This window comes from Trichoplusia ni, chromosome 21 (assembly GCF_003590095.1).
Source record: "Trichoplusia ni isolate ovarian cell line Hi5 chromosome 21, tn1, whole genome shotgun sequence".
Lineage (NCBI taxonomy): Eukaryota > Metazoa > Arthropoda > Insecta > Lepidoptera > Noctuidae > Trichoplusia > Trichoplusia ni.
This window is the reverse complement of record NC_039498.1, coordinates 865,064-881,932: the sequence shown is the minus strand read 5'-3', so window position 1 is coordinate 881,932 and position 16,869 is coordinate 865,064. Positions and strand designations below refer to the sequence as shown.

At 33.9% G+C, this 16,869-nt stretch overlaps 1 protein-coding gene across 1 annotated transcript in view; it reads left to right on the top strand.

The window, feature by feature from the left end:
- LOC113504302 (homeotic protein distal-less) overlaps nucleotides 1-2,027 on the top strand; it is a gene marked incomplete at its 5' end in the record, with an annotated part of 86,958 nt that extends 84,931 nt beyond the window's left edge. The window contains 2 exons of the mRNA XM_026886559.1: nucleotides 445-584; nucleotides 1,397-2,027. Coding sequence (XP_026742360.1) covers nucleotides 445-584; nucleotides 1,397-1,415 — 159 coding nt within the window. The remainder of the gene's footprint in view (nucleotides 1-444; nucleotides 585-1,396) is intronic.
- Between the last annotated feature and the right edge of the window lie 14,842 nt (nucleotides 2,028-16,869).

Below are 16,869 nucleotides of genomic sequence, written 5' to 3'. Positions count from 1 at the left end.
AACACTACCTTTATTTCGTTGATTAATTACTAGTAACACAATTTTGTCAAATGTTGTATAGCAGTTTTTGTTATGAAATTTTGGTTCTCCGATATGTAATTGAAAATAAATGTAATAAAAAGTATTGTGTTTCCTCTCCTCTCATTTGCATTGAAAAGCGGAAAATAAATAGTCAATAAAATAAGCCGATACCGTTTTATTACGGTATGTTCACGAACCTCTTAGTATGTAGATAATGCTTCAAAAAGTATAGAACTTAAAGCCAATATTCCAAAAACATGGGTGAACATTTTATCTTTTCGTTGTAAGGAGAGATCGCTTTTGATTATCTTAAAACTGTTGAAAGTACTTATCAGAAATTCTCGTCACGTAATCATCATTTTTGTAATCGATAAAAACTTTCCAATAAACACAGCCCTTAAAAAATCCTTTTCTTTGTCGTAGGGCGCGCCGCCCGGCCCCTGGGACATGAAAGGTGCGCACGCCGCCCACGCGCTGCACCACCAGGGCGCCCCGCAGCCCCACCCGCCCTATATGCCGCAGTACTCCTGGTACCAAACCGATGCCAACCCTGGACTTCTCACGTAAGTAGACCATCTTTCCCCTTTCCAAAAGAAACGAGCATATTTCACATCCATTTGAAGGAAATTCACTCGGAGTGAAATCAAACACGAATTTCAGGAGACCCGGCTATGGATGGATGACGTAAGCAGCTTTCTCTGATTTAAACACAAAGGTAGTATAATTAAGCTAGCATTAACAAACCATAGGTACCTTCAAAGCTTGGATTACCACGCCGCATCTGAAATTGGAAGACACCTTAAGTCAAATCCATGCAAAATGAAAGAATGAACATAAAATAGATAATCAGCATTATCTCATAACGCTGCAAGGCATCAATCCCAAGTAAGTCCAAAGAATCTCCAATTTTCATCAAGAGATACTGTTCAACAGACTGGCACAGTCTGGTGGGACTCTTCAGAAATGGGGTATGTCCCGTAACCACCACGCTTGGCAGGCTGGCTGGTGACGGGCTCCCATCACCAAGTTTGGACAAGATAGCTCAAGTAAGTGTTTAAGTTCAACGGGATTTAGGTAGGTATGAATGTGCAACGATCACTGCTAAGCGAAGTCAGAGGTTTATGGGTGGATTAAACTCTGACACCAGGTTGTACATCAACCATACTAAAAAGAAAAGAATCATACATATATACTGTCAAACTGTACTAAGACTTGTAAATTACACAAAACGTTCATAAGAATAAATGTACCGTCATTTATTTAAATGAAACAAAAAAAAACAACAAATAAATTTATCAAAAAATAAAATAAAGAATTCAATTAATTGATATTCAACAAAATAAATTTTATTTAAATTATTTTTTTTTGTTAACAGGGTTTGGCCAGCAGTTTAACAGCCAACGCACAACACAAATATAAATGAACGTAAGTTTTAAACCAATACCTAATGGCGAAACATAGCCATCACAAAATGGCGTCGACATGGCGCGAAACATCGGCACAACCAACTTTTAATTATAAGCAGAATTATTTAATAGTAATAATGAAAAATCATTGTAAATTTTTATAACTAATAATAAATAGGGAATAATTGTTCATAATGGTTACTGTATAATGTAATAATATGTTAATAAAGCAGCTGTTGTTGAGCTAAATAATTATTATTTTCGTGATAATTTCGCTAATAAAAAGATTTCAAATCGTCGTTTGTTTAATACTTTAAACTATTCCTTCGTTACCAGTTTTTCTTACTCCTTACATCCCTAATTAACTATAAGTATTTATTCCGTTTCCTACCTCATAATTATTTAGCTCATCAACAAATTTGTATTCCTATAAACTAAAATAATGTCTTGGCAATCGGGACAGTCAGCTGATCAGATCCTACAATCCTTGTTACTGATTGGCTGATGATCACGTCATGTCCTGGACGGACGAATCAGTGTTTGTCAACTTGAAATTTGACAGATGTAAATGTGTTGGCTCTTTCGTAAATGAATTTTAGTTTCCCGTGTACAATAAAATTATATTAAAAAGAAATATTTATTTAGAATAATATTATAATATAATTTCGAATATTTGCAATCTAAATTATACAGATTATAGACACTGATGATTTGATAATTCATAAAAAAATTACATTAAAATCACATACTTTATTAAATGAATTGATTGAAAAAAAAAGTTGCAATATTCGCTTTAAATATTATTCTAAAAGTTCTATTTTCAAAATTATTTAACCTAATTGGTCAGCTGTATCATTCTATAATTATTTGAAAAATTGTATTCGTAAATTAAGCTTTAATTCATTTTTTATTTATTTAGATTTTAAATTTGGAATTCTATCTAACGGGAACACAAAACCAGTCTGTTGTGATAAATAATTTTAAGTTTAATTTTTTTAGAACAATAATTTTGAGTAAAAAAATTGTATTTATTACATTTTGTGCAAAAATAATGTGTTCTGAATGCAAAAACGTTTTTGTTTTAAGTTTAAAATATACATTTAATTTCAATTGCAATCTTTATTCCTGTGAATAATTTAAACTTTTTATTGCTTTATTTCGCAAAAGATAAAAGGGATTTTCTTTTCTTTGTGTTTTGCAGTAAAAAGATTACTTTATTGTTATATCTTTATTTCTAGAATGGGTTTTTACGGGATGAAATGAAAAATTTTGTAAATATTTTTTGTATTATATTGAGAAATAAACTATAAATATAGATGTAGGTAGCATAATTACTTTATAACTACATTGTATCATAAGGAAAGCGGAATTAAGAAAAAAATGAATTAATTTCTTTTGTCAAATAAAAAGAGAAAAATATAATAATTTTGTGTTTTTATTTCGAGTCTTAACTTATATAACAAACCCTACACAGTTGACACACCACAAACATACAGACATACTCGTACCTCCATACAAATGTTTCGGCAAAGTCCGGATTTATAAAAAAGAATTCAATTCAATTTTAATCAGCTGATGACGTTTTGGTATGGTAAACCCATATTTTTTGGTACATTTAACTGCCATTCCAATGCCGAATCAAGAATTTAAAAAGAAAATAATATAAAATTATTAATTCTGTACACGGGACTAATGATCAAATCACTTTTTACATGTCTTTTTTTAACAACGCTGTGTCGCCATCTATAATCTGACTACCGTGAAAAGAAATATCAAAAGAAACTCGGGTCTCACTATTTTATTAAGAGTTCAGACAATTGAATAAATTAATTTACAGTCGATTGGATGTCATTACAATAGTATTACTTATTGAATAATATGAGTAAAATTGGTTACTAAGGAAAACGACAAAGATTTTTCTCTAACGGCCTCAAATACAGCTGAAGCTGTGACGAAAGTTAATTTAGGACCACTAGAAATGGGAACATAAAATTGGGATAAAAACTGACAGTACATATCCTGGTTATAAACTATCTGAGTCGACAAGGTTACGCCTAAATCCGTTCAGTGGTTTCGGCCGTCGGAGACTGCTGTCTGTCCGTCTATATGTCTATCAGTCACCAGGCTGTATCTCATGAATACATAGATTGTTAAAATATTCACAGATGATGTATTCCTGTTGCCTTATAACAAAAAATAACGACCGAGGTAACGGTTGGTGCTTACAAAAATCTATCACCCAACCGAAATCTATCACCACGAGAAATAAGATTTCACCTATTTGTGCAATACCCTCAGTGTTGCAGGTTCAACTCGCACATCACCAGTTTTTTATTCAAATATGACAAGGAGAGGAAAGTAAGACATTTCAGATATTAATTTCCGTCTTAGTCCATTTACCACTTTATTAACTTTAAAATAAGTCAATAAGTGACATTTGACAACCTTAAAATACTTTGACTGCACGGATAGCCGAGTGGTTGAGGTCACCACGCCAAACCATCTGAGCGCGTCGTGGCGCGGGTTAATCCCCGCGTAAGACAAGCATTTGTGTGATCCAAGGATTATGCTTGTTCTGAGTCTGGGTGTCTTTGTGATTTCTATGATTGCGAAACGTCCCGCGACACAAGGGTTAAATTCCTTACAGTGGGAGCCGTTTCTTATAAAAAAGGAGTAGGTATTTTTTTTTCTCTAGCCCACTGTGTCCCACTTTCGGGCAAAGGCCTCCCCCAAATCCTTCCACAACTCTCTATTCAGGGCCGCATGGAACATGCCTGCGTGGAAAGCGTTAAGGTCGTCTCGCCACCGCTTCCTAGGTCTCCCACGACGACGCCGTCCATCCGTTGGCTCCCATAGTGTGGTGACTTTGGCCCAACGATCGCTTTCCATGCGGCTAACATTTCCCGCCCAATCCCATTTTAGCCTGGCAGCTTTTTTGCCGACGTCTATAATCCCAGTTTTGGAACGCAGCGTGGTGTTCGGAATTCGGTCTTGTAAACTAACACCAAGAGTGCTGCGTTCCATAGCTCTTTGGCAACAGTATGTAATTAAGCAAAAATAATTTGCAAGAAAATAATACTTGGACTAGAGATAGGTGTCAGCTATCCCGTCTTTTAAGTTGGATCAAACTGCATCCAGGGTTCAAACTTGATTTAAATCGGGCAAGTAGTTCGGACAAACAACGTGACAAGTAATTTATTTTAATTAAAATTACCTGTGATTAAATATGAAATTCCGTCTTATGATATAGGGCATAGGCTACTTCTTTCATCAATAGATGAAGAGCTTTAACTAAAATGAAGCAACAATAATAATAAAAATGAATTTGAAACATAAGTAAGTGTATTTGATTAGATTGCTGTACCCCATCGACATATTAAAAAAGAACTAATATATCAATGGCTGCACCTAATACCTGCACATAATGAAATAAGTAAAGTAAATATAAGTAACTTATAGTCTTTTTTCCATTTAATAAACTACTTCCTCACTAAGGACCGTAATCCTTAGGGGGTTCATAATCATTCAAGTCACATGCACAAAGACACCCAGACTCAGGACAAGCATTCGTGGATCACACGATGCTTGTCCTGAGTCGTACGCGCTTGTCGGGGATCGAAACCGCGATGCGTTGCGCAATGAGTTTGGCGTGATGATCTATAATCGGCTATCAGTGCACTTGAACCCTACAAATCTTACGCTCCTGGCAAAATAGGAATATTATGTATTATGAATGACTGCTGCAATTCCAAGGTGTACAATAAAGAATATTCTAATCTAATCTAAAAATATTAAAAAAAGATCATATCAATTGTCGTTCCATCTCTAAAAGTAAAGATATCTTTCGGAATTATGACTCTAGTTATTTATCTTCAACCTGGTATCAAAGTTTGAATCCAGATCCACCCACAAACCTCTTAGTATCAGAATTTTAAAGTGTGCAATCACGATTTTCCATCAAATGATCATACAAATAAGAAACAAGACGAATCATTGATAAATATTACAAAAACTCTGAACTAATACCAAAATCACTTTCTTTAACAAAATGTGTCGCAAATCGCAATTAATTTCTTCAATAAACTGTAAAAGTTTGAAGTATCGACTTTTTGAGGGATCGCTAAAAACACTGGCCGTAATTAAAATGGCGATCAACGGCCAATTATCGTGCGTTTATTGAAACGTTCAGCAGATGGCCTATACTTGCGACTTTTTTGTCGCAGCGGCGTCGCACAAAGGATATTTGCGTTTTTGTCGCCCCTTGCCTGTACCACAAAGCATTTGTCGTGGGTCGACAGTAGAGTGTGGACCTAGGTACATCATTTGGTGATTCGATATTTGGGATTAATTTGATTATAAAGTTTTTTGTGTGGATGGTACTTTGATGAAGTTTTATAGAATAGAAATTGCTATTTATTAGACACACCAATATTATCAAAGTTCGGAAAAAAAATGATATCTCCCCATTATAATGATAAATATATTTTACGAGTAGGTAAATCTATATTGCACTTTAGATCACACATTAGATCGAGATAGAATTGTACCATATCAATCAATTAATAAATACATGAAATAAAAATGGCTTAATTATGTAAAAAAATAGAAAAGAAAATACAACATTAAATTTCTATTTACAAGTGTAAAATCGGCTTTAAAACAACTATAAAATTGACTTAAACGGTACTAAATCGGAGCATATTTTTTGCTCTATAAGACAATAAACACTAAACACCTAAGGTCAAAACAGAACAATACAATTACAAAACGAACATCAACAAAAAAGTCCCAACTCCGAAGTTTAAGTAGACATTCCTGTTAATAAAATAGACAAACCCAATTAATAAGTACTAGCGTTTCGTGATAAAGGTTGACAATTATAGAAAACAGCATTCTTCTGTAAATAGTCGAAAAAATGACAGTTTGACATCAAAATTAACAGGACTATACAATCGCCCACATAAACGTATAACAGCGGATTTTGACAGCGGTCTTATACCATTGCAATAAGGTTGATTTTTCAAGTTATTTTTTGATTGGATGTGCGTGGATGACTGTAGAAGAGCTAACTGTTAGCATATTTTGTAGGAATAAACAGAAAATTGGTCGTTAATTATATTTTCTCATAGCTTAGGAATCGTTAAGATTATTTGATTAAGGATGTATGGAAGAAATTGAAGCCTAATTTTCAATGACGTTGTTGGGAGTTTCTGCTGTTTTACATTGAAAAGGTAGACTTTGTGGCATCGTAAGGATAAACGTCAGAATGTGTTTGATCGATTTGGAAAAAAACAGTTGAATAAATACCTCTCAACGAATAAGGTATTTGATACCTAGTTTTTAATTATATAATAGATGGAAGCAAGATAGTTATAATGAGTCATAAGATCACCAGTCAATGTTATGTAAGATGGGCAAGTAACATAATAATATTATGTATATAGCCTAATTATCGGGGAAGGCTATAGGATATATACCATCACGCTATGATTAATAGAAGAAGCATAACCAAGCAGACGAATTCATGTGCGACAGTTATTTTTCAGTAACTATTTGAAATTATAGCCGTATCTTATTAAAAATATTTTAGTTTTTGGATATGTTTTCAATACTCCATTATAATCTTTGAATAATCCAATGTTAAAAATCTCACTGAAAACATTTTGCTATATGTATGACCAAGACAAACTCTAGTTAAATTATAAGAAGTTTCAACTCAGTTTTCCTTTCTAACAAATGTTTCTTTAATATGTAGAACATCCACAAATATATTTATAATACTCGAATCAATAAAATTATTTTACACCTTTTGTTGCCGCCGCGCCGCCCGCTATGAATCGAAAATGATCCCATGCAAACATAAAATCAGGATTAAAACTATCCTTTACATAAATTCAGGTTATAAACTATCCAGGCACCAAATTTCGTCCAAATCCATTCACTGGTTTTCGAGTGAAAGAGTATCAAACAAACATACTTGCAAACTTTCGCGTTTATAATATTATTAGGATTAACTTAAACAGCGCATGTACTTATAGTAGGTACGAAGTTTTAAAGCCAGATGTGATAAATAAAAAAAAGTCCTTTTAAAAAAATACCTTTTGTATCAACGTATAATACGGGCCCTGTTTTATTATTTTTTAAAAGGGGTTCCGTAGGCGTGCCGCTTCCGTCCGCATTCTTTAATAGTTTTTGGGGTTGGCAACACGCTTTTTGTGTATTTTTTTTTCTGTAAATATGACACTTAATGTAAGAGGCGGATTTTGCATTTTTTCGTCGGTAAAATGATTTTAATTATCGCTGCATTTGAGAATGGTGAAGCTATGGGTTTTGTTGTTTGTTACTAAGTGCGATGTTCTTTCGACGAAAGCAGTTTTAGGTGACAACAATTGTTTATAACAGTTTTTTAAGTGTGTTAATATACTTTTGATTTCTTGAACATCAAGTCAAACATTGAAAAAATGCTATGAAACAAATAGACGCCTTTACTAACTTAAATGTGGTATACAAGACGAACGAATTAGTATTATAAACAATAGTCTCATTTTGCTATTAAATTTAATAATATTGTCTCTATAATAAGGCAAGTATACAGATTTATAGACCTATTAAAAGAATTGGAATAGAAAACTGGAAAATTTAACATGTATCTTGTTTAAAAGGAACCTTTATTCAAAAATATTTACAGCCTTACACTATAACCACCTTTTGTGTTTGTCTTAGTCTACGTCAGGATAGCTATGAAATATAGGATTTCAGGAACCTTCAAAGCAAATTTTATCAAGACTTGGTCAGCCGTTCGGGTGGTAAGATCTAACAAAAATACACACAAAATTATAAACTCTCTGCTCATGTCATATTAGTGCAATTAATAATATACTGAACCCAAATGTCATTAGTTCAGAATACGCAACCCTAAACCGCTGGCTACCGACGAACCACGCGTCAAAGTTCTGGTACGTCAAAAACAATAGCAGTGAAGGAATTCTCAAGAACAGGGCTGCCACTAGAGTATGGGGTTCGATTCTCAGTTCATTGCAACATCGAGTTTAGATATCTAGTTATATCTTACTACTTACTAAACCTTAATGATTTAGATTCATGGGATATTTTTATTCCGTACCAAAAGGGCAAACAAAGGAATCCTATAACAAAGGTTGCAGCGTCTGTCCGTCTGTCACCAGGCTGTGTCTCACGAACTGTGATAGCTTATGTATTCGTTTTGTAGCTATAACAGCAAATAATAAAAATCAAGGTAAGGAACGATTGGTACTGCCATAAATGTGATTGATGACCATATTTTTGCAAATTTCCTTTTTTTTCCTTCCTTAAGATGTATATTATCCTCTTAGATTTTCTTTACGTAAATAGTTCGACACAACCCGTCAATTGCAACTTCTATTAGCCAAACTACAATAACACAAAAGTTACCACCAAACATTTAACCAAAAAAAAATCAAATCTACGCTACATCAAAACATGGTTCTTTCTCACTCTTTAAACTAAAAACAAATGCAAAGACTCCTATCCTATTTAATTACACAGATTTATTTTAAACATTAAAACAACACAGCCCTATTTACGAGGTAAAAACTGAGGACATATTTGTCCCTCTTGGCGATCGAAACATAAGAAAGAAGTTATTTTTGTTTAAAAAAAGGCTGACCGGGAGCGGCGTGGCGGCAACATCAAAGCGTTCTTCGCGCGCCGAGCCAAGATGCGAATGTTTAGAGAGAGACTGTGCGAAAATGTGAGAAATATGGGAAGCTTAAGGGCTACAGGATTAGTTATATCTGAGTGCTTTTAAGTGATATTCTTGCAACTAAGTTTGATTATGGCTGGAGTATGTTCGTCTTAGTATAGAAGATAGAAATTCAAATGTATGAGTTTTGTCAAGTGACCATGACTTGTCGTTTAAACGCCATAGACATGTTAACCGAAATTAAATACGGACAACATCACATACATTGTTCTGAACCCAAAGTAAGTTGCTAAAGCACTTGTGTTATGGAATTCAGATACAACGAAGGTACCACAAACATCCAGACCCGAAACAATGTAGAAATCTGAATTTTTACATTGATCTGACCGGGGATCGAACCCGAGACCTCAGAGCTAGCGATACCTTGAAACCGGTGATGATTTAGTAGTTAAATCTGCTTGAGAACTCATGGACTCTATTTTCACTCCTCTTATAAAGAGTCAATAGCCATATTTTTCTCATTTAAATTTTGTTATTCTGTTTGCCAAGTCCGTGCCGTGTTTAAAATAGTTTAAATATACAATGTCTAGTGTGGGCTGTGATTCGAACCTACGACCTCTCACTTAGCAGTCTAACGTGCGGTATGTTGGACTGCTAAATAACTGAGCTGGCAGTTCAGCAACAATGCTGCCAAGATATTGGTATCTTAGGTATATTTTCACATACTTTTATATTTTAGAAAATTTCAAAAACCTATTACTACTGCACTAAAAAAACCTTGTTATCTTAAATACATATTGTTTGTCGAAGTTAAATTGTTGACGCTCGCTGTACCTGATACAGAAGTCCCGATGGTTTTAAAACACCAGTAAAATTTATTATCTATAATGGTCAGTTTCACAACACAAGGCAAATGCGAAAGGTATAACATTTTATGATAAAACGTTGATGGAATGAACACAACACCTACCAAGACATCTTAAAGTAACATAAGTGGAAGAGAGATGGCACTATATATCTTCTTGTACTCTGTCACGCTTCCACAAAGATAGTACCTACTCTAAGTCTTAGTCAGGTGGTAGACCCCCAGGAGTATTCACTGATTGTATGAAGGATTGCAACGCGTTGCCATACACCGACACAAAAACGCGGATGACGTAGCACGGCGGTTCAGGTTTAGTCAGTAAGAGTCTGACACTACCCGTTCCAATGAGGGAGTGGGTGTCCAGGAGGAAAATAGGAGTATTTAGTGATGTTTTAAATTGTCTATTTGTTTCAAATACCACTTTACAGCATTGCACTTACGGATTATTTTTAATTAAACGATGTTTACGATAAGTCTTTCTATTGTGCCTACCATCAGTACCATCATGTCTTAAAGTAATATTATAGCCAGTGTTTAAAAGAGACGGCGCTCTACGCCGAATATAGCGCTGTCCTGCTCTTACAACTTAGCAACTATAGCAGTCTGACTTTAAAGAATGGTGGTAAAGTTAAGTAATTTTTTTTAAGAAATCCTAAGTTTGTTTTATGCATTTGCTACCTTCCAATATGAGCCTTGGAGTTGACATGTACTTTAAAATTAAGTTCTTTGTAACCTTTTGGTTGCTATTATTTTATTTATTAACTAGCTGTTGCCCGCGACTTCGTCCCTGTGGGTAGAAGATATAAGTTACGATTTATACCTGCCCTGTTTTTTTCACAATTTCCATTGTATCTGCGCTCCTATTAGTCGTCGCGTGATGGTATAAAGCCTAAAGCCTTCCTCGATGAATAGTCTATTCAAAACAAAAATATTTTTTCAATTTTTACCAGTAGTCCATTAGCGCGTTCAAACAATCAAACAAACAAACTCTTCAGCTTTATATATTAGCATAGATTTATTTTGTTCATAAACTCCTGTTTTCATTTACCAAAATTTTTAAGAGTCAATATTATAAGGTTATTTTTCACACTGTTTTTCTTACAAAAATACATAATTTCATTAATAAAATACAGTTAATTTTAATGTAATACTAACCCCTAGCAAATATAGTTTAAAATCGTGCAGTTTTAAATAGTTCCCTATTGAGTTATACTCAATTTAGTTAAACATAGGGGTTTTATTAACTGATTTTGTTCACAGCGGGATCACTCGGCGCGTGTCAAATTAAACAATGTTTTATAAACAATTTGTTATTTTAAATTAAGCGATTGGATTTATATTTTTGTTATATAACATTAATTTGTTGAGGCATAACCGGTTAAGTGCGATTTGGACAAGCAACGGCAAGGGTTCCGTAGAAATAGAATAAAGATAATTGAAAAAAAAATTTGTGTCTTTTTTATTCGTCACCTACTAAAAAATGTATGACCGTAACAACAGACAAATACCCTCAATCTTTAGCACCCTTAAAGAATACCAAAATTACCAAAAACTTTATAATAACTATCGTGAGACGGATTCATTATTAAAAGATATAACGGTTTACTCACGCGTATTCAGTTGGACTCGCTCACCCGCCGCGTCAGCTCATAATTAAGGACTCCGATTGGGTCCGAAACTACACACTCCCGATAAATACGCGTGAGTAAACCGTTACATCATTTAATAATTACCAAAAACGTTTGATTTCTTGCAAAGATTCTACCAAATCCATATTCTTTGCTTATTAATAACTTTTCGTACAAATTTTCCATCATTCTTACTCTTAAAACGTCAAATATTTTCTTACTTAGCAATTTATTCGTCAAAATGTACAATAGTCATAATTATTTTATGTTATGTATCAGAATTTGGCTCGTGCCAGCTATTCAATGCCGACTTTTCATATGTAATTCTATAGTGTAAGCTTTCAAATAATTATTGGTTTTGGTACTTCTGTGCAGTCGGTATATGTAAGGGCAGTTTTTAACCGAGTTCGTTGGTTGGTGGGTTATTAAGATATGGCTTGAAACGGTTGGATATTTTGTTTTTCAATTAGACTTAAGATTTCCAGATTTTTAGGAATAAAACGATAGATTTTTAAACTAGTTTTCCAATTAAGGGGTAAATTATAAATTATACTAAATTTGTATTTCAATTACATTTCTGTTATAAGCAAATTTTGTTAATTTAGTATCTATAACTTAAATGGCAACGAAACATTTAGTAATAACATGCTTTGTAAGGTATTGGTACGGTATTTGCAATGGTCACCCATCCAAAAACCAACAGCAGACGTAGCTTAACCTTTATTAACCAATAAATAAATATAAAAACTAATTCTTTAAAAAGATTTTTGTATGCTATCTCGTAATAAAACTCGGAGGAGCTCGTTGCTAAACTATAACCGCATAGTGATTCGATCACAGGTTAAGCTATGCTTGACGCGGTTGGTCCGTAGATGGGTGACCATCTTTGTCATAACGAGTTCCTCCGTATTTCGGAAGGCACGTTAAATTGTGGGTCCCGGCTGTTATTCCTACATCTTTGACAGTCGTTACAGGTAGTCAGAAGCTTGAAAAAGTCTGACAGCCAGTCTAACCAAGGGGTATCGTGTTGCCCAGGTAACTGGGTTGAGGAGGTCAGATAGGCAGTCGCTCCTTGTAAAACACTGGTACTCAGCTGAAACCGGTTGGACTGGTAGCCGACCCCAACATACTTGGGAAAAGGCTAGGCCAATGATGATCTCGTTATAAAATTGTTATAGAGCAGCTTTCAAAATCTCAAGTCAATAACTCAAAAACTACGTTTTAAAATACTCCCAAGTGCCTTTGAAATACAAATATATTACAAAGGAGTTTCTTTACCGAGACATTTGAAACCAAACACCTTGTTTCCGAAACACGATCATTTTGGACCTTTATACGAAATGGGCGTGGTCAGTAAAAAAGTCGCAAGGATGTGCCTTTGTTGCTTTTTCAAAGACTTTTGTATTTTTGTAACGGGGATCTGAAGTGGCACTAAAAGTACAAACTTGTGTTATTTTAGAATCGAACTTTGAGATTTTAATAAAACTCGTTTTATTTTGCATAAAATGTAGTCAACATTAATAATTATAGATATACTAGCTGACCCAGCAAACGTTGTTTTGTCTAATGAATTATTTCTAGTTGTAGGTATTTTTTTTTTTAAAATACCTACAACTAGAAATAATTCATTAGACAAAACAACGTTTCCAACAAATAAAATATATTTTTTTTAGTGTGAGCTACGCTTAACACTTAGGGGTATGAAAAATAGATGTTAGTCGATTCTCAGACCTACTGAATACGCATATAAAATTTGGTAAACATCGGTAAAGCCGTGTCGGAGGAGTACCTACGGTGCCTAACATCGTGACACGGGAATTTTATATAATAGAAGAAGATATTTGATTTGTTACTGTACCAAAACCCTTTGCATAACTAGTTTAATCATTTTTCTATACAAGCCTTATTTATTTAGCTTAAAATTAAAAACAACAACTTTTCACACAATACAAAAACTTCTAAATAAAAGCATTCTACAAACAAAATCTGTATCAAATACATCAATACAATATGACCAACAGAATCCATTCAATGTGGGCTAATAAAAGAGGTTTTATGTAACTGACCACACCCCTCAACTAACAATAGATAAAAGGGCCTGTTTCCAAAGCCCTATAAAAGTATGATATGAATAATACAAGTTTATTTTAAATACACAAGTATATGCAGTAAAAACTTCAAACTAGTGACTTTTTTTTGAAAATAATTGTCAAAATCCTTAAAATGTATGAAAATGACAGTTCGATTTGCGGAGTACGTGAAAAAGTTGTTATCATACATTTTTGCATTTACCCTTAGAAAATAAATAATTCTTATAAACACACGTATGTGTGGTTAGTAACAAGACTAACACAATTTTAGACTTGTCATCAAGAAATGTCGCTTTCATACAAGCAAGCGACTTCCGAGAGCCCTAATTCTGCTATTTACAACGGTCATGAATGAATGGCAATTGGATTAAATTTGAAATTATTCCTTTTCTCTTGAGCTTTTTGCCAATACAATAATTGGAAATTTCTTCTATTGACCATGACTGTTCCGCCCCGTAGTGAATTTCCAATTATTGTTTTGGAAAAATGCTTAGAATGATACGAATAGTGACCACATCCATTCATTCATTGCCCATTGTAAATAGCAGAATTGGGGCCCTGACGCGTAAGAGAGATGCCGCCCTATCACTATATAGTGCTATCACGCTCACACAACTACAATAATATTAATTTAAGATATATAAAACTGCAGGTATCGTCTAGTTAATATTAAATTATTATAATCATTAATCGGTAACTGTCATTGGTCATTCGGCCGCAATTAACCGATCAACGTTGACTGTTCAATTAACTTTTATACTTCATTTACTTGCTGTTAATCATTATAATTGACAGCGTTTTGATTTATTCACTCAGTTGTGTGTGTGAAACTAGGTTATGCATGTGACTGTTTGTGTAAACATCATTCAAAGAAATAGGTCTCTTCTTCGATTGATGACTATTACAAATACAGATTAAATAATAGTTATTACTCTCATGTGATAATTTAGAGTTTTAACGTTTTACTTCACCACGCCAAGTCCTCTGTGCGCGATGATTGCAACTTGAAGTAGCAATCTCTTCTTAAATGCACTGGCAAAGTTAGTTACGTATCTTGCTGTTAGTTTTCATACAAATAACTCTGTACTGCATAAACTTTTATTTTAAAGCTGTTGAAATATTCTTAAAGCAGTTTGAAACAAAACGTTTTGTGTGATAATGTTTGCATATCACACAAAACATTTTGTTTCATATTAATAAATTTTATGTCTTGTCAAAGTGTCTTTACATAAACGTCTTACACATATCATATCAAAAATAGTGTTACTACTAAATCTCCCATAAAATTCAAAAAACTAAAACATAATTAACAAATCGCTAGAAAAAAAAGAACAAAAAACTGTCAAATTCATACACAAAAGCACCAGGTTTTCAACAAAGAGGCACCCGCTCCCTGTCAACACAACAATGTATTAAAACCCAATTTAATCTCGGAACATTTCAAAGTTTATGATTAGTTAAGACTTAACATAAAGCAACACACAGCAGCACAGTAGGACACGGATAACATTAGTGCCACTGCATTATAACATAAAAAGATCAACTTTGGTCCTTTTTGACTGGTCTAAGTTAGAAGCGGTAGCGGGAGCGATTTGGTGGAACTTTTTAAAGGAATTATTTGTTTTAATGCTATTTGTTTATCTAGATAATTTTATAAATATGGTAAGATCAAGGCTAAGGCTTTTTCTGTTATTATTTCAATTTATTCGCAGTCAGACAAGAAAGAATTGTGCTCCCATTTTTCACATGAATTTTTAAATGATGCAACGGTTTACTTGCAAACCCCTACACTAGACTTCGACGAAAATTGCTACAACGATAGTTTTTAATCAAGATTAACACATAGGATAGTTTTTTCCCTGACTTTCTGCTTCCGTGGCATCATTCTCGATTAGTAACGTTCTGAGATTCAATCAATAGAAGTCTAACACTCCCGTTCAACTCAAAGTGGAAGAAGTCATTTCTCTATCCTGAAAAATAAAGTGATTTAATAATATTATACTTTAAGAACAACCATCTAATCTACAAATCTATCTTAAACCTCCATAACACACCACAAAACGTTACGCGCTTTCTCTTATGACTAATACCACACTATAAAGCGGTGTTCACACGTCTCCCGGAGCGCACATTAGCATTGTGCGAGATAGGCCGGCGCCCTGCTGTCTCTCATTGTGCCACCGCCCTAATCGCGACAACACTACACTCCTGAGGTGTGCTACCAACTTTACGGTGAATGGTTCCGTAGTTTTCAAAATGACAGTTTTATTAGGGGATGACATTATGTAGTTGGTGAATTTTGTCACTGGTATTCTATGTTTTATTCTTGTATATTTTGTGCCCTATATCCTTTAATCATTGTTCAGATTGTGATGCGGCTTTGAAAGTCTTGTAAAGACATTATGTCAATGAAAATATTGACAATAAAATTGCTCTCGCCAATGTGTCTGACCCAAAAAGATACCTGATGGAATAGCAACATAACTTCAACCTTTTGCGACCAAAAAAACTGACCATCTCAGACAAGAAAAATACCCTAACTTATGTCATGACAACAAGTAAATAAAAAATGTTCTTCCTCGTAGCAGATTTAATTTTTAATTTCTTATCAAATTAAATGAAAAAATGTCTTTTTTTATTTTATTTAAACCTTATGACCTTGTATTCATCCCTACATCCCCAAATCATCTTTGTCACCTTTAAATGTCTTACTTTCTTTGGCAAGTGGCATGTAAAGAAGGAGACATTTTAGAATATTACTTAGCTCCCTCACACGGCTGTTGTTCTCTCACTCATTAAGCTGTCAATTTTACTCATTCAAAATATTTTTAACAACAAAAACAGACTTCAAATTAAAAACTACTGAACAGAACTTGATAACATTTTTTGGGACCAGTTGACAGCTATTTGTGTTTAAGTGAAAAAAAAAAACAACGAAATCGATTCACCTTTCCAAAGTTCTGAGGTCACAAATATAAAAAAAAAACAAGCGAATTTCAAGATTCCCTCTTTTTGAAGTCGGCTGACAATTATCATCAGTACAACACAAGATACAACTCTATAGTCTTGCGGAACCCAAAACAGTATTTTAAAACAAAAAGTTCAAAATCTTTCCGCCTTGGTTCGGTCAATTTGTTTTTGATGAACCTCTGTGTTG